This window comes from Adiantum capillus-veneris, chromosome 6, assembly GCF_014529385.1.
Source record: "Adiantum capillus-veneris isolate H3 chromosome 6, ASM1452938v2, whole genome shotgun sequence".
Classification (NCBI taxonomy): domain Eukaryota; kingdom Viridiplantae; phylum Streptophyta; class Polypodiopsida; order Polypodiales; family Pteridaceae; genus Adiantum; species Adiantum capillus-veneris.
In genome coordinates this window covers 67,910,974-67,934,657 of record NC_140936.1, presented here as the reverse complement: position 1 = coordinate 67,934,657, position 23,684 = coordinate 67,910,974, and the positions used below count along the sequence as shown (strand labels likewise).

Below are 23,684 nucleotides of genomic sequence, written 5' to 3'. Positions count from 1 at the left end.
TCATTGTCTTCATAAAATGTTCATTAAGTCCCCCCCCACCCCCCCCTTTTGGCACAACCTTGTCATCAGTGTTCCATTTGTATTTTTTGTGTTCATAGGTGCTATTCACAGTGACATTAGAAACCAGTGCCAGAAAATCTTCAAAATTCATGCCAATTTGCATGGAGCATCCACCCTTACAAGGCTTTATTTCAAGAGAATCTGTGCTGAGAGGGGCTATGTGTAAGAGAGAGCTCCATGTGGAGGGGCATGTCGGAGCCACAATTAGGGACCCACTAAGAAATAGATGATGGATACTAATCGCCACTACAAAAGAAGGTAACCATTTATGAAAAACTTGCATAGGTTGCATGCTAGCTAGACATGAGTAGGTTGTTGGGAGGGGAAGACAAGGATAGGTAGGCTATTGTAGGATGTCAAGGTATAAATTCGACACAAGGGATCTTGCATAGCCTTTAGGAACAAAACCTATGGGAGCAAATTGAATGCCCAACATAGGCAAACCAATACATTCCAAATCGACCAATGTCAAAAGGGAAGAAGAAGCGCATGATTGGCTATGGGAGGTGTGGTTTTGAGATAGCATTGGAGCTTGTCATTTGTGGCACCAATGCTTGCATCATTGCGCAAAGTTTGGGGAGCTGTCTCTAAAATTCTTTGTGCTGAATGCAATTCTTGATAGTAAGGAAGAAATAAGAGCTTATTTGATTTACTCATAGCTTCTCTCAAATTGTTTTGGAAATATTACTCTGTCCTTTTGGCAAGGAAAGCATTTGTTGCAACAATCTATCTTGCTTGATGGCATTTTACATTTTCTTGATATTATTTTCAACAATGGGAGCCCAAAATTGGCTCCTAACGCCTTGCTCGAATGAAAAAGAACATGCGTTTTCCATGAATGTCCGTATACCCCAAGGCTCACATATTCATCTTAGATTCACGTATGCATTTTGTCCAGCTGTGTGCTCACATTGTTTTCTACAAAATATGCACATTACTAGTTCATTGAAACTTCGTGAAATAAAAGAAGCAGTCTCTTATGCATAGCTTGAAGAAAGGACGAGTACATTTGGGAGAGAGCCACATCTCGAGCATCTAATTGCATGTAGTTTTTGAATCAATGATCAACAAAGATCTTGATATCTTAAAAGCAAAGAAAAGGTAACTTTTGTAAAGTCCATGTTGTTATGTTATCACAATTGTTTTCCAAATTGCAAATAAATAACAATGCTTAATGGTTTTGGGGTGCTTGATAAATGCCACATTATAGCGAAAGCGATCAACCATTGCTTTTAATTGGTAGGAAAATGGTTACACAAGTGCTTGAAATTGGTTATAGATAGTGCTTGGAAAAGTATACGAAATGCTTAAAAGTGGCTAGAGAGTGCTTTGTATTCATCAAATAATATTAGAAAACAATACTTGAAACTATTAATATTGGTTTAGAGTCCTTAAAAGTGGCTAGAGATTGCTTTGTATTCATCAAATATTGCTAGAAGACAATACTTGAAATTGTCAATATTGGTTTAGAGTGGACAACTAGTGCTAGGAATAGGTCGTAGAGTGTTGAAAAGTGGTTTGGTAATGCTAGGCACACTTGTTTGCTATTTGGGCCTTTGAGAGACTCTCAAAGCTCCACCGTATATCATGCGTTGTCTAGAATCCATCCATCACGTTTTAACTACTCATGTGTCAAAGGCTCTCTTGATTATTGCACCATCCCCAATGTGCTTGCCCTTCCCATCTCCCTGGGGCAAAAGAATTTTGCCTCACCTCAATACCAGTCATCCCAAAGTACAAAGTATAATGGGCACCTTGTGTTAATATTGACACAACACCACCCAATCAAGAATTTTGCATCACCTAAATACAGTCATCCCAAAGTACAAAGTATAATGGGCACCTTGTGTTAATATCAACACAACACCACCCACATCAATATCAGTCATCAGTCATAGACACCTTGTGTTAAAATTGTCGCAACACCACCAAACCATAGCGAATGCGGCTTCACCTTGCAACCTTGACTTTTCAAAAAGAAACCACGTTGTAGGAAAAAAGTGTCATTGACTCTTGTCATAAAAAATTTAGAAGTGGATGGGTTTCCTCAATGTACATGTATGAGATGTGAACCAATATGGTAACTTGAGGTGCATAATTAATACATCTGTTGGATTTCATTTTGCTCATGGAATGTGTAATTCCTTGTAATATCCACTACCAAGACCATAGTATCATCCTGAAAGTTTTTTTTATATTCTTTAATATACTTTTAAGGAAAAGTATGTATCTAGTGTGTAAATTTTCGTTCGAAAAGAAATGCTTAGATCCATTTAATTTTTGCATGTCTTTTATAACTTTCAGCCTTGACAGAGGGAGGCTACTATTAAATACTACCAGATTGAAAGAAGGAGCTAATGTATCTCCAGGGCAAACATTTGTATCTTAAGAAAGGATTCTTAGTATTTATGTATTTCATTTTTCAAAGACACCCGAACAAGGATTGTCTTCTAAAGCTACCACACTAATATTGAGAACATTTGAAGTGGTATGCTTAACAACTTTTGCACAAGGATCTCAAACACAGTCTCCCTTTTATTAGGATGTTGTTGTACAAGATGTTTAAGATTATACACACATTTGGAAGCTCCTCAAAGGACTTGGTGAAAATACTTGATTAGTCGGGGAGAGCACATTGAGTAGTCGAGAAGAGCATAGTTCTCCCAAGGATAGACCCTCTTATGCTTTTCCAATCTAATGGACGATCTTTGTACAACATGTTGAGGGTGTATGCTCCATCAATTTGATAATTTGTTAGCAAGGTTTGGGCTAACTTACAATGGTGGTTATGAATTCATAGCCTTAATGACTAAATCCTAATTACTTATTTGCTAGAGTGATACTTGTAGGCATCTTTTAGAACTAACTCAAACCACAGTCTATACACTTGTTTAACCACTTTGACATGCAAAAAAGAGTTTTTTTCCATGTTGCGAATCTATAAATCACAAACAAGTTTTGCCCAAGGATTCATCCGACAAATGCAGGTGTATCAAAAAAGTTTGGTAGAACGGATTTTATGTCACCGAATTACATGCAGGTGATGGGACTATCAAAGTACTGTAGACAAAAAAAATTGTTAAGTTTCTTAATAAAGAGGTATTGTTTTATCTGTAAAAGTATGTATGAGCGTTATGGAGGAGTTTTTTAACATCCCTTGAATGCACCTGGAGTAGAAAACTTGGGGCAAGTTTGAGCAAGAAAAGATGAACAGTGTTGTGGTACATTGCAGAGTGCAAACTTCAAAGGATGAGGCTTCTCGAAATTGCGGCGCTAAATCCAAGAGGAGGGAGAGGACTAGTTAGTAATTGCTGAAGGGTACACAAGTAATTAGCCATAAAAATTTAAGATGCCAATGTAAAGGCCATGTGAAGGTACTTTGTAAGCTTCAACAAGAGTGAAAGAGGTCAATAAAGTTCACAAAGTTCAGTTCTTGATCCTAACAAAGGAACCTTTTTAAAACAAGTGGTCAATAGAACTGATAAAGCTGAGCTGTTGAGGCTTACAAAAAAAGGACCTTAAAAAAATAAGGTCATGGGGCAAATGTAAAAGGTCTACCGGGCGTCCCCGTTGAGGCCGTTAAAGGAAAAGCTGCAGCCTGGGTAGCAGCAGCAGCTCGGGCTCGCTGCTCGGCAACAAGGCAATCGGCGAACCAATCGAGGCGCTCCCGGTTGCTGACCGCCAGCTGCCGTTTGCCTCCGAAGGGAATGTGCTCCATGCATGGCTTGGCCAGCAGCTCTTCTGCGATGCTGCTCAGCTCCTCTTTGCCACGCCCTCCTCTCGCCACCCCGCTCACCTGTTGTAGCCAGTATCTTCTCTCACTCTCAATTCTCTTCTCCTTCTACGAAATTAAAAAATTCTGAACTTTTCCATAAGAAACATATGTTTTGTAGTATTTGCCTGAATAAACCCCAAACACACAAACCCCCCCCCCCCCCCCCCCCCCCCCCCCCCCCCCCCCAAACTCTCCCCTCGCGCGCGCGTGCACACACACACACAATTGCCACCCTCATATCCATAGCCCTCAAGCATCGAGAGTCATTGATCATCTCAACATAGAGCATATTGATAGGACATTTCTCATTTGGTCCCATAGATCATAGTTGATTTTGAGGACGATAATACAATCTCTCTCTCTCTCTCTCTCTCTCTCTCTCCCCAAAAAAAAAACCCACCCAATGTGGTAGTTTGATTATCTTGTCTGCCTCTTGAGTGACGTGTATCGCGTTCAAGACTCGTCGGATACATCTATGAGGTCTCTAAGGACAAAGTTAAAAGTTCTCTTCTTCTTCTTCTCTCTCCCCCCCCCCCCCCACCCCCCACCCCCCCCAAAAAAAACAACACCCAAAACCAAAAAAAAAAAACCCCCCACAAAACAACCGAAAAAAAAAAAGAAAAGAAAACAAAAGAAGCCACTTGAAATTCTCAAAGCTTTTGTGGCAATATTTGAAAGATTTGTTAGTTTTGACACAAAAAATGTGTGAGGATACACAAGCTTGAAATTAGGGTGGCATTTTGCCATTTTAGTCAGTGACCATCAATGTCATTCACCTAGACTCTTTGAGGACACATCTAAAAAGATGGAGTCTTCCATGAAAGATACCTCCCTCATTCTTCACATGGTTTCTTTGTCCTTGTATGACATTGGTTTCTCCTAGGCAATTGGACCATCAAAGCACCCTAGATTCAACTCTACTCAAGCACATGCACCCGCGGCGATTCTTCTAGAAAGTAACAGGTGGAGATCATGCACAGAGGAGAAGTATTAGAGAGAACACTCTTCCTTCACACAAGTTCTTCAACATGGAACAACCCTATGACTTTTGTATGCACTAGGCTCTCAACTTAATCATGTAATGTCGTATGTAAACGAATTATTGTTGTAATTAGTTGGACACACTTAAATAAGAAAATATGCTTGATTCCATGGAGTATACCGTTTTAGATGCCAATGTTGCCCTCCTATGTGGACCATGGATGTAGCACATGTAACATTTCAAAGAGAAAATGTTGTTTCCCTCCTATGTAGTCGCTCGCCGAATTCTAGGTGGGTTCGACAGAGAAGAGCGTTCCATTAACCAATCTATGCAATACAAGGAGGATGCACACCCTTGCAACTTTCTCTGCCTCCACCTCGTCTGAACCCAGCTTAAGGGGAGTGAATTCAGTTGACGGCCATCGAATTCATTTGCCTGCATTGCCTACTCACACTGGCTCATTATGTCGATCAATTAACTCTATTTTTAGCACATTGTGCATGATTAGGTAACTAATCATGACCCTAACTCTTTTATACAAAACCTTCATGTAGCAACAAAAATAGAATGTAGCTTCATGCACTCTTGTTCCCAATATGGTTGACTTAGCATGAAGATTTCATGTTGTTATAAGGGTCGGAAAACCTTGTTTCACACACAACATGTCTTGACTCTTTAAACTCTACATCTAGGCCCAATTGTAGCTTGTGTTTGATTAATTTGTACATTTGTCAATCTAAACATGCATATGGATGTCTAGCTACAATGGTTTGTAAGTATTTGTGTGGGCAAATTCTTCACACTCCACCTCCAAGGCTAATTGTGACTTGTGTTTGTGGAACTTCTAGCTTTAGTCAACTTAGTTCGTACATGCATGTATGGTTACCATTAATTTGGCAAATATTTATATGTGTATGCGTGTGCGAGCTCGACTTGTTTGCTAAATCTTTGATGTCTCTTCGAATTGTTCCCGCACGTTCCTGTATTAGAAGCATAGGGATGCATGATAGGCTTTTGATCAAAATTGTTACTACAAAATGGAGCTATCAATGCTTAATGGAGCAAGGAGAGACTTGTGGTGCCTATAGGATCAAAGAGAAATTTCATGGCCATGCTTTGTGGGAACGAAAAGATAATCACTTTGTTTAAGAAAGGGACTGGTCTAGAACAATACATATCATGATGACATCTTGTAATAAGTAAAGCCTAGGAGTAGTTGTGGTTTCTCTGTCAAGCAGAGAACTTGTAATCCTTTGACCCTCAAGGCTCGGTCTGAGCTCGAGGTTGGTGTATATTTATGATGTTCTTAATACTATCCACTCACAATTGTGAGTTTTGCAACAAAAAAAAAAAAGAAAAAGAAAGGGATGGTGATTTGGGACAAGAACCTTGGGGTAGTGTTAAAGGCACCAGGGGGCTCCACCTTCCAATAATCACCTATAGCGTTTAAGGGGTATTTCTGAAATCCTCTATGCACACTTCAACATGAATGAAATGATCGACACCCTTTTCTTTCATTAACTTGTAGCTTTTCTTCAAATTTCTATTTTTTAACCCGTTCAAAAAATATAATTTTGTAACTCTGAAGTGGAGGTTTGTAGTAGCTATGAAGTCGAGGTCTATGCACTTGAAGTGTACAAATTGCATGTTCCACCCCTTCGTTCGCCCCTTTCCCCTTGGTGATTTCTACTAACTTTGGTGCTCCCCTCTCTCTGTCACCCTCCCATCCCCTCCCCCTCGGGGGGGGGGGGGGGGGGGGGGGGACTCATGGAGTTGCATGAAGCATTGAGAAATAGACTAGTTCATTCAGTCCAGGTCAATCCTGCAGCACAAGCACAACCATCTCATATTGCCTCTAATCAAGTGTTCCAAGAAATGCCCATGGGGTTTCCCTTCATTTCCACAACTTTTGCACAGGACTATGCAAACTAAAGAGGAATGGGCATTCGGCCTCAACAGCTAACATATGTAGCCATGGCAAACAAAAGCTCAAGTCGGCTCGAGCTCTCAAGCAGGTGGAATTTCTCTCACGTCCCCTCTGCCCCAACCCTAGCTTCATCATCTAGGTAACATGATTCATTGCCATGTACATCTCTCATCTAGCTTAAATCCGATGAGCATTAATGAAGACATTAGGGATTTTTCCAAGTAACTCCATCAAGTTCAAGGTCTTGTGACAGAAAGCCATTCTAATAGAGGTAATGGAGGTAAGGGTCCTCCTCAACATCAAACCCTCAAACTTATCTAGAGGATGAGCTAGGTGAAGAGGGAGGTAGTGCTTCTGAAACAGAGAATGTGCCAGATGTAGAAGAAGCTGTAATTATTCCCATTAGAGAACTTGAGCTATGGCGTTCTCAACTTTAGGACAGGGTAGTAATAGGCTTACTGCATGGGGTTAGGCCCTCTGTGGGGAAGCCCTGAGAAACTGGATGGCTCACAATTGGGAAAGTAGAAATATTAAGGTGACCCATGTGCAATACCTGCCAAACAACTACCACCTTTTCTTTTGTGACGATTCTAATGCAGCTCTGTAGATTATTAGCAAGGGCCAATGGCTAATACAAAATTCTCCCTTGTCAGTCTTTAACTCATACCAAGGTTTCGATCCCAGAAAACCTAAACCATACAAGCCCCTGCATGGGTGGATTTTCTTGACCTCCCTATTGAATTTTACCCATAGCTTAACAATTAGTCCCTATATAGACATGGTTCTAGGTGAAAGATCAAGAGGCGGAATTAATCCCAAATGGGATCCACAACTCTTAATTGAAGTTGATCTAAAAGAAAATTCGAAGGTTCTGATCCCAATCAAGGAATCTGTTGGGAACCTTCTTCACTTGCAGACTGTCTTGTGCTAATAAGATAGAGCACAAGCAAGATACAACAAATAATGGGATAAAGAGGTTGATAATGAAGCATCTCTCCCTACTCTAGGTAATCTTGACAATGTGCAAGCTCAGAAGTTATCAACCCCCCTGACAGCCCCATGAGTCAAGCAAGAGGATTGTTCTCCGCTCATATATCTATGAAGAAGCCTCATGTGCAAGCTCAGAAGTTATAAACCCCCCTGACACCCCCATGAGTCAAGCAAGAGTATTGTCCTCTGCTCATATATCTATGAAGAAGCATCAGTTTCTAACACTCGGCCTAAAGACAAACAGAAAGAAGGGGTAGCTCTTTTTGAAACTCACCTGTAGGAGCCAGATAACCTAGCTAAAGCACAACTAAGAACTGACTCTAAAAAATCTATTGATATACTAATGACCCAAGCTAAAGAGGAGAGGCTACTAATGCCCCCAAACTTCTCTTCTAAAAAGAAAAAAGAATCCTCAAGGACCCTACCAGATCTTCAGTATCTTTGGCTAAACCAACAAAGAGAAACAAGAAATGAAGTGCCCCACATGAAAGATTTTTCTTTTAATTGCAAGGGTCTAGCTGATCCTCTCAGTTCCCAAGTCATAAAAAGGTGGATTATTGAATCTAACCTTGACTTTATTTTTTTGCAAGAAATCAAAGCTACTTGTACTAACCTTGCTTCTAGCCGTGAAAGATTAGGTGATGGGTTCAAGTGGTACGGCATTAATCACTCACATGGCATAGAAGGTGCAGCTTCGGGTATTTCAAATAGATACTGCAATCTGGTGCAACAAACCCACAACTCTGAAATAGGGAACTGGGTAGTTGTCTCTCTTGGCACTCCATTTAATTACACACTAATTTCTATGTATGCCTCAAATTCCATAGTTGAAAGAACCAAAGCATGGGAAGAGCTGTTTAATTTGTCTGGTCCATGCATATGTGCATGAGATTTTAACATGGTTGAGTTCTCCCATGACATATAGAAAAAAGTAGGGCATACCATCAGTGGTAATGAGAAACTGAAGTGGGAGTAGCTCAAAACAAGCTAAATCTAATGGACATTTCTAAGAGTATATGACTCACTTGGAGCAACAAACAACTTGGAGATTGCTATAGAGCAGCAATGCTAGATAGAATCTATATGAGCTATGATCTCATGCAAGAGTATTGGCAGGTAAGTTGCTTCAAGGACAACTCTATTTTACTGTCTAATCGGTATTTGAGCTTCAAAAGGAAGAGTGTATGTATCAGAAAGGTTGGCCTCATTTGGACCAGTCTCTCCTTTCATTAGGTATTGTTAAAGAAAAATTAAAGGACATTTTTGCTTTTCCTTTTAACAATAATGTGTCAGCATTTAAGGCTTGGGACATGGTAGTTAGAGACACTCAGAAGCTGCTCATTGAATATAAAAGGAAAGCTAGGGAAATTAGGGAGCACAGAACGATGATGATAAGGAAAGAAATAGAAGATCTAGAGGCTCTCTCTGACCCTAGTAGTCCCCCTTCCCCCCTTTTAGCTGAGCTCAAAGCCAAATTAGAGAGGAAGAGCTCCTTGTTGCTAAATCCTCCATCCTATGGAGGAGAATTTTGGGCTAAAAAACAAATAAACCTAATAAAAATATATTTAACCTTCTTTTAAAAAATAAGATTAAGGACATTCCAATGCTCAAAATTAAGGATGGACAATTGTCATCTACTCATAAAGAAATCTTGAAGGTGGCTAAAGATTTCTCCTTTGATATCTTGCCGTCCTCCAAAAGAGGGGCTGATCACACTACTGCCAGAGCGATATTGCTAGAGCAAGAAAAAAATGTGTGCCTGAGCAAGTTGCTAAAATTGTTGGATCAACCTCTTATTGAGGGGGAGGTGATGGACTCTATTGATGCTCTCAAGACTGGGAAATCTCCTGGCATTGATGGTATACCTAATGAATTTTTAAAGATTTACAAATATTTTTTGATGCCCTATCTCTTGTCCATACGGAAAGAGGCCTTAAAGGTAGGAGCTCTATCCATCTCTATGAACACAGCTTGGTTATAAGGCTCATATGTAAAAGGGGGAAAAAAGAGGAAACTGGAGACCTATCACCAGTCTGACTTCTATGTATAAGATTTTCTCTGTGGCTCTAGCTAAAAGACCGAGTTCAATCATGCATCAGATTATTTTACAAGAGCCGAAAGGGTTTATAAAAGGGAGGTTCATTATTATCACTCTGTGGGAGGCCATAGAATATGCACATGACAGTTCACATGACTTCATTTTTCTCAAAATTGACTTTGACAAGGCTTATGACAGGATGGAATGGGGTTTCATTCTCCAATCTTTATATGACATAGGATTTGGCAAGAATTTTATCAAATTCATTTAGCTTCTATCTGGGAATGCTTGTGCTAGAGTCTCTATAAATGGGGAGCTTTCTAAAGTTTTTCCTTCGAAAAGATCCATTAGACAGGGTGCCCAATGGCTCCCCTCTTGTATGCCATATGCTATGATGCCCTTGAATGGCTAGTGCACAATAAGGTCTCATGAAAGTCTCATCTTGCTTTCATGCAAGATTCTTTCTGGTTTGGGTTTTTTGCAAGTAAGGCAAAAGCTCAGCCATGCAGAAAGTCACATGAGTTTCATAAAGCTGGCCCATAAGGACTTGGGCTGACCTTATACATCGGGGCCAATTAAAACAAGCTATGCAGATTCACAAATATTTCACCACTCCCCTTCCTCTTGCAGCCTAGTGTCAAGAAAGAGCCAAAAGAATATTGGGTGTAATTAGAGTTCCAACCAAGGCACTTCAGGTAACCAACAGTTTGTCCACTCTAGTTTCTGAAGCCTTCAAGCAGTTTTACCCTAAAGAAGTTGCGAAGAATGAGTTGAAAAAAAGGTTAAACAAATTATGGAAAGTCTCATGGAGCTGCAAACAATGGACCTACATGTTCAAATGCATTTGGGCCTTCCCTATAAAGAATAAACACTTCACACTCATGTGGCTCAACGAGTCTGGAGTGGAGACAAAGCTCTTAGAGCATAAGTCAGTGATGAAATTTGTTCAAGGAGCAGCAGGACAATAGAGGATAGTGCCCACATCTGGTTCAACTATAGAACAAATGAAGGAATATTGCTTTCTCTGTAGGCTGTCACAATCAAGTTAATCTACAAGCTTTGGATGTAAAGGACCTTCTGCTAGGAAAAGAATGGATATGACTTTGCTGACCATATGGAGGGGATACATATTATGGTATATGTGATTCTGGTATATGTGGAATCAGAGGAATGCCTCTGTCTTTAAGCATTCATCTTCCTACCCCCTTTTGCTTCTCCAATATGAGCTCAAACAATAAGCTCTAAATTTGTTTAAAAAAGTGCAGGATTTCTCCCTAAAGGTTATACTGTGTCATTTTAAAGGCCACTAGATGGCAGAAATGGAAAGCAATTGTACCCTTCTTCTATCATCCAGCTAGATTTAGAATGCTGCAACTAATGCAATGACCTCTCTTGACATGGGCCTATCCCACCCCGTACCTGTTAGTCCTTTGTATTTTTTTATCTTCCTTTTGCTTTAATACAATTTTACCTTCTTCAAAAAACAAAACTCTTTGAAATAAAAAGAACCCTTATTAAAAGAGCACTTGCTACAATTACACATTTTGAACTGGAGACAACAACAAACCCCCCCCCCCCCCCCCCCAAAAAAAAAAAAAAAAAAGACTCACTTCCTTACCCCTCCTCTGTGGGGGGACATCTAAGACGGTCCAAAAGGTAGCCAAGTGTAATTATCAGGGTCTTTGCACGAAAAAGTTACAAAAGTTTCTCACTCTATAATAGTACCAACTACAAATTTTTATTTGGGAAATGTTCTTTGCAATCTTTCTTGTGTGTAACCACTCTTATTACTCTCTCTCTCTCTCTCTCTCTCTCTCTCTCTCTCTCTCTCTCTCTCTCTCTTTGTGCAGCCGTTTTTTGACCTAGTAGACAACAGTCCACTCTTTTGATCATAACTTCTTCATCCGAACTCCGATTTGGGTGATCTATAGCCTCAATCGAAGAGCACGAAGTCCTCTACGCATTGATGTAAAGACAAAAAATTTCAGAGTTATGAAAGGCGTTTCTGTAGCAGCATTTCCGAAGTGAACAGGTTCAACAAAATTGATTCTCATCTCCTATTTTACATACAATGTCTTCCGGCACTCGCAAGGGTTCTTCTTCTTCAACAAGGTCCACAACCATTGTGGAAAATGATCCAAAATCTCCTAAGTATGGAAATAGCAACACAACCACCCAACCAACGACATCGGAAACCATGATCATGGCGTACTTGGTGTCATTGCAAGAGACCGTAAACAAACAAGGCGAAGACTTACGAGCACTTGCAATGGAGAATGGCACACTAAGGGTACTTGTGGTTGAGAATGAGAATCTCAAGAGGACACTTGAGATGCAAACAACACGTTTGATGCAACTTGAAGAGGAAGTCAAGGAATGTAAACGCTCTCTTGTGGACTTGAATGCTTTGAAGGAGCGGATAAGCAAAGTAGAGCATGACCATGTATTGAAAGAGGAGAAATTTGACACTATGAGCCGGGATGTATGCGACATGAAAAATGTATGCACAAACAAGTCTTGGGCTGATGTATGTGGTAGCAATGTGGTTTCTAATTCCTCACTCATGCAAGCTATGGTTCAAACAAAGAATGTTGAGAATGTGGATGTGGAGGAGTTGAAGGAACGGGAGCGACGTTCCAAGAACATTGTTATTCGTGGAATTCCCGAAGAGAAGTTAGAGACACCTCCTTCTCTTGCCATTGTTATTGAAGATTTCTTCAAAACCCACTTTGGAATGTCCGGAGTTATGGTCTATGGAGCACATAGAGTGGGGAAGCAAGGAGCTCCTCGCTCGGGAGAATGGCCAATTATATGCACCATGCCGGATGAGACCAAGCGAAAGATTATCCTTGATAATAGCTGGATCTATTTGAGGGATACAAAATGTTTTGTATGTGAAGATCACACTATTAAGCAACAAAATATGCGTCGCAAGGCATATGAGGAAAAGAATAATAAAAACAAGGAGATCTCTCATGAAGAAAATGTGCCCAAGGAGGAGGCAAGTCTCTCAAGCAAATAGGGATGCGTGACCTATGAGACCGAGTTACAATTGAAAATATGCTTTTGGAATTGTAATGGATACCCATGGAATGCGGGGGTTGGCATTGATGAACTAACAAGCAAAGCCAATGTTGTACTTCTTGTTGAAACTTGGGAGCATGATACACAAAGGATTAACGGCTTGGAGGATTACAATGTACATTCATTGATGTGGTCAAAGAATCTCAAGCAACGAAGAGGACAAGGAGGGTTAGCATGTATGGTTAAGAAAGGATTGAAAGATTTTGTATCAATTGTGAAAGATGACAAGTACAAACGTTATGTATGGCTGAAAATTATGACACCAAAAAGAGCACCCATTTTTGTAGCCGGTTGCTACATTCCTCATCATGATTCTCCCTTTTATGCTTGCATGGATAGAGATCAACCATTTTCTGATTTGGAAGAGGACATTGCTTATTTCAAAGGTGAAGGTGATGTTATTGTATTTGGGGATATGAATGCTCGCACAAAAACATTGCAACGTGATACTCAACAATTTGATATGCCATACATTTCAAGGGAGTTGGAGGAAGTTCACTTGTATGATCGTACTTCAATGGATGAGAAAGAGCCGGATCACTATGGAAAGTTACTTTTACACATGTGTAATAGCACGGGTATGCTCATTGCCAATGGTGTATTTTTGTGGAGTGGAACCAATGGATTTACATGTAGAAGACATAATGGGGATAGTGTGATTGACTATATGCTACTCTCTGAAGCCATCATGTATCGCATAAAGAGTTTTATGTTTGGTCAATGGACCCCGGAATCCGACCATCGCACCTTATGTATTGACCTTTCATGTGGAGAAGCAACTAAGCATGATAATCTCAGCTAAAGGAAAGAGAAGTTATCACTATGTATGGATTTCAAACGGGCACCAATGTACATTGAAATGGTTGAGCAAAAATTATGGATGACAAAGCTTCAATGTGATGCACCATTGGAAACTAAATGGGAAGCTTTCAAGAAAGCTATTTGTTCTTGTGCGGAAGAATGCTTTGCCATAAAGCATCTCCATCGTATCAACAAAGATAGATCACGCAAAAGGTGGTTTGATAAAGAATGTCAAGATGCTCGAAAGTCCTTGATAAAGCTTGATGCAACTATGGACAAAGACAACTATCAAAGTCATTTGCGTACATACATGGCATTGATTCAAAAGAAGAGAAGAAGATGGGAAGTAAAGCAACAAGAATTTCAAGTCCAAGAAAAGGCACATGCATGTGGAAGATTTTGGAGAAGCTTGAGAGGCAAGCGGGTTGAGAATTTTGGTAACTTGAGTCTAGTGGATATGTACACACATTGTAGGCAATTATATGAGCAAGAAAATACTGAAAAAATGCCATTTTATGGTTCACTCCCATGTATACTGTCTTTTTTTACTATTGAGGATGTATGCGGTGGGCTTGAAAAGTTGGCCACTCGCAAAGCGGGAGATCTTCAAGGTATCAAGCCGGAGATGATCAAATGGACGGGAGATTTTACCCATGACTGGATGTGTGATATGTTCAACCTTGCACTTCAACATGGTATGCCTTATGATTGGAGTACTAATTGGGTTAAGCCTTTGCATAAAGGAGGGGATGTAAAGAATGTAAGCAACTACCGGACTATAATGATTGGGTTTGTTATGGCAAAGTTGTTTGGGTGCATAATGGAGATGAAATTGAGTGATTGGGCTGAAGAGAATGACAAGCGTGCAAAGGGACAAGCGGGTTTTCGTCGATGCCATAGCACCATTGATCATCTTGTCACTCTTTGTGTTCTCATGGAGGAAAGTCGGTTGAAAGGCAAGCGATTGTATTGTTGTTTTGTGGAATTTAAGAAAGCCTTTGATATGATTCCACGTAACAATTTGTGGAGAAGGATGGAAGAACTCCAAGTGCCAAGTGAGTTTATGCTTGCGGTTTCTCGAATCTATGAGAAGGTGATTTGTCAATTGCGCATGGGAAGAGAAATTTCAGAAATTTTTGTAAGCACTATTGGGGTTAAACAAGGATGTCCATTGTCACCAACTCTCTTTGGTCTATGCATCGATCAATTGGAACAAATGGTACTTGACTTTATGCAAGAAGAAGGCATTGAAGAGGTCACTATTTGCAATGCGGTAATCATGCTTTTGTTGTATGCGGATGATGTAGTGCTTCTAGCACACACTTTAGAAGATGCACAAAAGCTTATGGTTGTCCTTGAGAACTTTTGCTTGCATAGTGGGCTGATTGTAAATGAATCCAAAACAAAGGTTATGCTTGTGAAAACCAACCATAAGGAGAAGCCATGCATTGTGTACAACAACGAGACACTTGAAGTTGTTGAGAGCTTTAAGTACCTTGGCCTTGAGGTTCCATCCAACCACAAGTGGCATGAATGTGTTATGCGTCGTTTGGAAGCGGGAAAGAGAGCATATTATGCATTTGAGAACATGTGTAATGCGGGAAACATCAAGTGTTGGGTTCTCAAGAAGTATCTTTTTGATGCATTGGTGACACCGGTTCTTCTTTATGGAGTTGAAGTGTGGGGCGGGAGCATCTCAAAGTCTACTTGGAAAGAGTTTGAGAATGTCCAAAAGCGTTTTCTTACAAACTTTCTCCAAGTTAAGACACAAACACCATATATGCTCCTACTTCTTGAGTCGGGATCTCTTCCAATTGAGGTTATGGGCATGGAAAGGGTTGTGGAGTACATGATAAAGATGCGTCAAAACCCCTCACATCGACTTCCTACAATTGCATGGGAAGCAAGCAAAAAAGTTCAAAAGACGCATAAAAGCAAGATCTTGAGCACGGGATGGATGCAAGACATAAAGAAGTGGTTTGGGAGATGGGATGCATTACACTTGCTACATGATGCTTCAATTGACTCTCAAGTGAATGAAGCTTTTCTACAACGCCAATGTATTACGGCTTGGGAGAAATCCGGTGGGTCACGCTTCATACATTACACCACCTATATTGCCCCCAACTACAAAACCATGTTCTTCGCTGCGAGAGGAAACCGTACTCACACTTACATGCTTGAGCCTATTCCCTTGTCCGCGATACGCACTATCGCAGCAATTCGGCTTAGCTCCCATTTCCTTCGATGCGAGATAGGGCGTTGGGGCAATGGAGAAGAGTCAAATCGATTGTGCACATTATGCTCACTGCAAGTTCGAGAGTCTGAGTACCACACACTACTAGAGTGCTCAGCTTTTGATCACATCCGAACTTGCTTCTCTCACATTTTCAGCCATAACTTAGACCTACACACTTTCCTCTCCCAGCCAAAGTGTGGGCTCTCCATTGCGACTCTCATCACTACAATTTTGGAGCATCGAGAGTCACTCATCAGCCATACACATACTACATCACATGTAACTTTGGTCCCATAGGTCATATTTGACCTCCGAGGACGATAATAAAATCTATCTATCTATCTATCTATCTCTCTCTCTCCACTATATGGCATGATCCTCCTTAGGAGCGATCTACGACTCAAGTTACGTTACATTGAGCGACATTGATCTTCGTTGTCTGAGCACTAGGGTGAATTAGGGACTGAAAACAATGGCCCTACTTCATCCCCCTCACATCCTATGTGGTTGAATCTGAGACCTCATAGTTCCCATTTGAAAGCCCTACCAACACACAATTGTGCATAGGTGTTTATGTGGGTAGGGCAAGTATACACTACCTTAGTTCACTGCCTAGTCCACCCTAAGTTCACCTTGGGCGATCGGATGATGGAGATCAAAGCTACACTGTATCATCTAATTTGGGACCTAGGTTCCCTTTGCTGAGGGGGCCCCCGTGTCATATAATGACAAAGCGCTCTCGTCTCTCTCATCATGAAATACTCTCTCCCTCTCTAATGGGTCATCATGCTAAACTTACATTTTTTCCCTTGTGCATGCAAGCAAGCCACCTTTTGACATTGAATCCATCCCTTGTTTGGCCAAGGTTTCGATCTTGTCCGAAATTACACTAAAAATACAAGAAAATGTGACTTTTCAACTATTTGATGGCAAATGTTGCCCATCAAAGGTTGATAATTTTGCATGCAAAGGTTGATAATTTTGCAGAGTGCGCGTACCTGGATGCGGACGTAGTTGTTGCGGTGGTCGCGGAAGGCCATGCTCATGAAATGGTCGACCATGTCTGAATGGCCATCGAGGACAATATGAGCGAGTGGCTGGGCCCACTCTAAAGGGCCCCACCGTATCACCTCCTCATGCCCATAGCGTCTCTCCTCTCCAAGCCCCGCGCCAAGCGACAGCACAAGCGTGTCGCCCACATCCAGCACGTGCGGGAACTCCTCTGTATTGTGCAGCACGTGCGTAATCGCTGTCGCTGCTGGGTTGTTCATCACGAGCCCTCCATCGATTCCCACCACGCTCGTCTTCCCGTCGACAGAGCTCATCTTCGCGGGCTTGAACATCCCCGGTACCGCTGTCGTCGCCCGACACACTTCGGCCAGCGTAAAATCGAAGCTCTCGCACCGCATTGCGTCCGCTCGGCTAAACAGGAACGCTCCTGCGCTCGACATGTCGTAACATGGTATCAGAATCGGTCGAATTGTGTCCCGCAATGTGAGCTTCCTCTGGCCACGGACAAGGTATCGCATCAAGATGCGCTCGAAGTCGTCGGTCGAGTAGCGGCGGCAGCGGCGGTGCCGTGTTAGGAGACCACAAAGCTTGGGACATGTCGTCGGCGGGTGGATTGGCGATATCTTGAACATGGAATCCTTGCATTCTTCTGTGATGAGCTTGTTAGCCTCAATGGCGCTAAACAGAGGCCTGCCATTGCCATCATTTGTGCATAACATGGTCGCAATGAGGCCTCCCACACTGCTACCAGCAACAATGTCGAAGAAGTCGGCGATTCTTGCATTTGAATTTCCGCTTTTCTTCTGCAAGGTCTGCTCCAAGTAGCATAAGACTAATGTTGCAGGGATGATACCGCGAATGCGCCCGCCATCGATGCTCAAAATGCAAGCTTTGCGAGAGGGGACACGGGCAGGTGTGTGGAAGCTGAAAGAAGAGGTTGATGTGGGGCTAATGTCACCTAAGGAGAGGTGATGGAAGTTGAGCCTTGTTCTTACAGGGCTTTGTATCTTTCTGAGCTGTAAGCTTTCTTTGTAATGAAGCCAGCCTTGCTCCAGAGCAGCGAGAGCATCTCCATTGACGAGCTTGATGTTTCTGTGCTTCAATTCTCCATTTGGTAAGGCCATAGTGGTTATGCAGGTGTAGAAAATAAGTAGCCTCTAATTATCCCATAACCCACATCTACTATAGGGTAGGGTTAAGACTGTGTACTGTGAAATGTATTTCCAATTGGCCATTAAAGCTAGGACTATCCAAGCACAGTTGTTGCATGGAGTTCGCTTAAAGAGATTGGAATATGCTAAGCGTCCACACTAGAGGTGCATCCCCCAAGGGGTGCCCCCGGTGCATGTGGGTTCTCTATGTCTGCTGAGTATGGTTGACGTATGTACGAGAGTTAATCATGGATGGCTCAAGCCTCAAGGCTTGGAACCTTTAATGCATGTCTGTGCGAGAGACTATATGCTGCTCTTTCAACGACCCCCCGAGTGAGTGAGAGAGAGGGCAATTGTGTGTGTGTGTGTGTGTGTGTGTGTGTGTGTGTGTGTGAGTGAGTGAGAGAGAGAGAGAGAGAGAGAGAGAGAGAGAGAGAGCGTGTGCTATTGGCGAATTGCGATTCGGGTTCTCATGTGCACATGATTTGAGAGAGAGAGAGAGAGAGAGAGATGGAGAACTGGAAGGGGAGGGTGTTTTCTCGGACAATTTGATGAAGGCTACTCGGCTCGGCCTACCTAGGTGGTCATTGTAGCCTCCTCCGCTCTTTATTTTCACGCGTGGCAAAGCAATTGCGCTGAAAGCGGCTATTTTAGAGCACACAGACGAGAGAGAGAGAGAGAGAGAGAGAGAGAGAGAGTGCATGCATAGCATGGAGAGAGAGAGCTCACAGTTGGTATGCTCTACTGACACACATATATAGTACATCCATGTGCGCGCAAGAGAGAGAGAGAGAGAGAGGGAGATGGAGAGTTCTCGCGAGCTAGCCGCACATGCCAGCGATGGTGGGTGCTGTGTCTCTGTGTGTGTGTGCGCGCGCGCGCGAGAGAGAGAGAGAGAGAGAGAGAGGGGGAGAGAGAATCCGACAAGGAGAGAGGGAGAGTTTGTGCTGTGTGTCGTGAGTGGGTAGATACTGAGAGGGACGCATCAAGGCAAATGAGTGTGAGTGTCTTATGGAATATGCAAAAGTGATAGCAAAAAAGGAAATCTTTCAATGAAGCTGAACGACTTTACAAATCGGTTATTTACAAATCGTGCAAGTAGGGCCTCACTACTAAGTGACATGGGCATAGGGGCATGGGATCTATGATGAGATCATCGAGCGTCGTTGATTTTGTCGATGTCGTTAAAAATAATCTCGGGTACAAAAAGTAATGTGGGACTTTTGTATTCGAGATTACTTTTAGTGGCGCCAACACCTGAGATTACTTTTTGTACCCGAGATTGCTTTTAGCAACGCCAACTTACATTTGGTGTAAGAGTAATCTTGGTCCCATACCGTCAATGTCGTTGGTTGGGGGGTAGCAAATGTGAGCCGTACATTTCCTGTCGTTTTTATTGCAAAATGCAGTTTTGCAAGCCCATGGTGGATGCCACATCAATAGACTGAATACTCGCCGCAACACACAAATGATTGCATGCCACATCAGCAATGGGAATTTCAAGGAGTGTTCGACATGTCAGCAGGCGGAATGCTCACGACAACTCACGGTAGCAAGAAATCAATATACGACAACTCATCACACGGAATAAGCAGTGCCTAGGCCTGTGCAATCTCTATAGTTGAACGACTTTGTGAAGCTCTCTGTACCTGGCCCTATTGATGAGCTCACGTGCTACAATTACATATTATTATAAGATGGACCCCCTTGGGAGCACCATAGCCAAAGCTAAGATTGCATACACCACATCTTCTGCTTTCCTTGGATTCCTTTTTGCTTAAAACTTGTTTGCATGATGTTCTTGCTACCTGAGATGATTGTAGCCATTCCTAAATAGATTCATTTTCTTGGCCTTAGCCTTTAGAGCTTCAAGCTAAGGGCTAGGTCACATGCAACTTATCGTTTTAATTATTTCATCATCAGCAACAATGGGATATGTAGGTGAAATATAATAATTAGCTCTCATCTATAAATGGCTTTGACTTGGATTTGAAATCCATAACGGAGATAACTAGTTATAGTACAATAAGCTTTTGGAGAAAGAGTAAGGGAAAGGTTCATCTATAAAAAATGCAAAAACCTCTCTGAGATATCCAATATACCAAGCCATCATTCACTTTATTAGGAAGGCTGCTGAAGAGTGAAAGCGCTCCTCAAAATGGCATTGGTCCCGGGTTTGGCCCCCACAACACCCTTCTACCAAAAAGTTGCTCCAAGGTGGGGGCTATGGCCATCTTGAAGGACTTGGAGGAGGCTCTACTATAGGTATGCCCAAGTGCATACTACTGTCTCCACAATCAAGAGATACGAAATGGCATGTCTGAGAAGAGAGCTTTGATTGGAATGATCTGTGGGGAACACCCTCCTCTTCAGTTTTTGAGGGCATGGTTAAGAGGAAATTGGCTCTCTTACTCATATACTTCTCTTGACGGTGGTTATCCTCATGCCACTTTTTATACGCCAAGTTCATTCAATCCCTTAACTCAATCCCTTGATCTTCCAACTCTCTCTAATGATCAAAAGCTCACACTAGATAATTATCATATTTGCTCTATTTCTTATGTGGTGGCATTTAAGCACTCCAAGAGTGTGTCCTTTCTTCAAGCAGTGACACATGATTATGATATTTTATAGAGACTAGAAAGAGGCTCAAGCTATCACACTTATTGGTCATGCTAGGTCTCCATTTGTGTCCTCTCAGATTGCTCATCAACTTTGGCAAGATCTCTATGGATCCATGTCTACCACAAGCTTACATAGCTTGGCAAGATCTCTTTGGATTTACCTCTACGACAAGATCTTTGGTGAGCTTCCTTTATCACTCGAGAAATTCTATGATACTGCCATAAAATCTAATATCTAACTAACCCAAACAATTTTCTCATATTAAACTGATCATTTAATGTGGGAGAATAAACGGGAACAAGAGTTAGAATAATATAGACATGTGCTTATGTATCTATCTCGACACGGGGCCAAAGTCAATGGCTCCAAATGAGGGATGGTATGTCAAAGAGCAATGATAGCTAATGGAGTTTGAAAGACCTTAGGGTTGGCTTGATTAAAGACCTCCAAAGGTTAGTGTTAAAAGTTCTTAGACCTAGGACCTTAGGAAAGCTAGGACTGTGCTTGAGGTGGGAACTTGTTGGCCCAAGCTTGAGGTGCTTGTCGTGCTTAATGACTAAGGTGCTTCATGACTAAGGTGCTAGAGGAGATTAAGGTGTTCCAAAAAGTCAAGCATGTACCTACAAAGGAGGGGCCGAGCCCCAAGAGTAGGGGGCTGTGTTGAATGGCTCCTTCTTCACCCAAGGGACACCCCTTGCTCAAAGAGCCAAATGGGACACATGCCAAGCCCCCGGGGGGTTCACTATATTTAAGACCACTATATCACGTGCGTTCAGGCTCTTTTTTTAAAATCCCTATTCTATGAAATTTCTAGGAAATATAATGAACCCTTTTCTTTTAAATTCTGTATTTTTTTTTGAGATTTGTAAAAAACATATCCTTATGTAAATTTATTTCTGTAAGTTTTAAGGGATTTAAATACCCTTCTGTTGAACTTACGTGATAGGTTACATACTATGTAAGGTGAACCCCCCGCGCTCAAGCCCCTAGCTAGGTTAACCTCATAGTGTGCCTAAAGCCTATTGATTGATCCCTAGCGGGGTCCAATGATAATTTAGCTAATTGAATTGATTGTTTATGCATTTATCAAGTTCTCTCTCTCACAAGGGAAAGGAGGAAACTTGTCCTGATGCTAGCATGGCTGCTTGATATGCACTGTGCTTGTGATTGGCTAGGCTTGTAGGGGTCCAATCAAATGCAAGCATGAGCTACAAGGAGGGGTCGACCAAAGCAAGTTGGGGGTGTGCTTGGGGGGTATACTCTCTCTCACACACACTCACATGCTCATTCTCACTTGGTGAAAGTGCAAGAACTCCATCTCCTTCTCCAAGCTTGTTGAGAAGTTGAGAGCCTACACCAACACTCTTGGCTATCGAATGCAAATCCAACCAAGAGCCATGCTTCAATGCTTAATCTTGCCATCTTCTCCATCTTCATTACTATGCTATTATGCTATGCTAAGCAAGAGGAGTGATGATAAGTGAGGAACTATTTCTTTCTCATATGAATGTTTCTTCTTCCTCTTCCTAGCTACCATCATTCCCTGCTAGCTCTCTCAACCTTCGAAGGTGTTTGAGGTCTTGGGACTGCGGCCGGGGATAAGTTAATGCTTTCATTTAGCTAAGTTACATGCATAATTGTGGTGCATGAAGCTCTCTATCTTCATTGCACCATCAAGGTCTTAAGGAACACAAAGCTTGTACTGTATCAATTCTCCTGTTATTGAAGAAATTATAATACAAAAGCCTTTTGGAGGGGGGACGGGCTCCCCATAAAATCCAATCCTCAATTGTTGTCAAGTTCTCTAATTCTCTCTCATGAAAAAAGTATTGTTCATGCCAATTTAATTAAGTATAATGGTTATGTTGCTACCGCTGATTAAGTTTACCCTCTATGTTCTCAAAGTAGTCTCATAAAAATGCTCACTATAGTTCTCTTAATTCAGCTATTCTCAATGTTCATAGGCCATTTCCATTACAAATACCATCACTCTCTCTCTTAAATGACAAATGTTTAAATAAGAAAAAGGAGAGGAAAAATAATGCCATTCATGCTTAAGGCAAAGCAAATAATAAAGAAAAAGAAACTTTCTCCAAGGAATCAAAACCAACAAAGCTTCCACACCCACCAAAGACTCTAAAAAACCTCATTATTGTAATGTTTGTGGGGAGAATGGTAATCTTGGAGAGAAATATTGTGTTAAACAAGATCTCTCCAAAAAGTTGTTTTCTAAAAATAAAGGAAAATCCAAGGAATCTAACAACAACAAAGGCAAAGAAATGTCCAAAGAAAAACGAGCTACAATGGTTGCATACATTGCTTGTGCCTCTTCTTCTTTTGCCCCCCCCCTCCTCTCTCTCTCTCTCTCTCTCTCTCTCTCTCTCTCTCTCTCTCTCTCGCCCCCCAAATCTTACTATTGGATTGGTAAGAACCTCACATTAATTGTCAATATGAGGGATGTGGTAAACCTTGCTAGGGCATGGAGGCAACAAGGATGTGTCAAATCCTTGGAAATCAATTTCTATGCAAACTACAATCCAATAATCTCTCAAGTGACCCCAAATCACTAAAGGTTAGTTTTGTATCAATAGTCAATCTGTACCATTTCAATGGCCAAACAAAATCCAAATGTAACCAAACTTATAGGAATGACTAAGAGAACTAGGATGGCCAATCCAATGGTCTTAGATCTCCCAAACAAGGACAAAATGCAAAAACTATGTTGAACTCTAGCCCTAATTTTGATAGTTTGAAAATAAACGTTTAAAATAGCCTATGGCTTAGGAATGAAGAGAGCTTCTCTATGAAATTCACGGTTCATCAATCTGACACTTAAATATCAAGATATGACATCAAACAACTTGTAGATGCTTGTCAACAAACTTATGAAATAGTGAGAGAGACTTATATACACATGAAGAGGATTAGGAATGAAGATAGCTACTCTATGCAATTTACGATTCATAAATCTGACACTTAAATCTCAAGATATCGCATCAAA

At 41.5% G+C, this 23,684-nt stretch overlaps 1 protein-coding gene across 1 annotated transcript; it reads right to left on the bottom strand.

Annotated features, from left to right (window-relative positions):
* Positions 1–3,334: 3,334 nt before the first annotated feature.
* LOC147455648 (putative inactive patatin-like protein 9) lies at positions 3,335–18,735 on the bottom strand. The gene is made up of 2 exons (XM_086514381.1): positions 16,895–18,735; positions 3,335–3,856 (listed from the first exon to the last, which is right to left on the bottom strand). Exons 1-2 carry the CDS (start codon positions 18,029–18,031, stop codon positions 3,593–3,595), a joined length of 1,401 nt encoding a protein of 466 aa, XP_086370507.1. The 5' UTR covers positions 18,032–18,735; the 3' UTR covers positions 3,335–3,592.
* Positions 18,736–23,684: the final 4,949 nt, after the last annotated feature.

Excerpts from the sequence above, each read along its gene's own strand:
- LOC147455648 (XM_086514381.1), bottom strand. The coding sequence starts at position 18,031 with ATGGCCTTACCAAATGGAGAATTGAAGCACAGAAACATCAAGCTCGTC. Across the intron at positions 3,857-16,894 it reads ACAACTACGTCCGCATCCAG|GTGAGCGGGGTGGCGAGAGG; the intron begins GTACGCGCACTC and ends TGGCTACAACAG.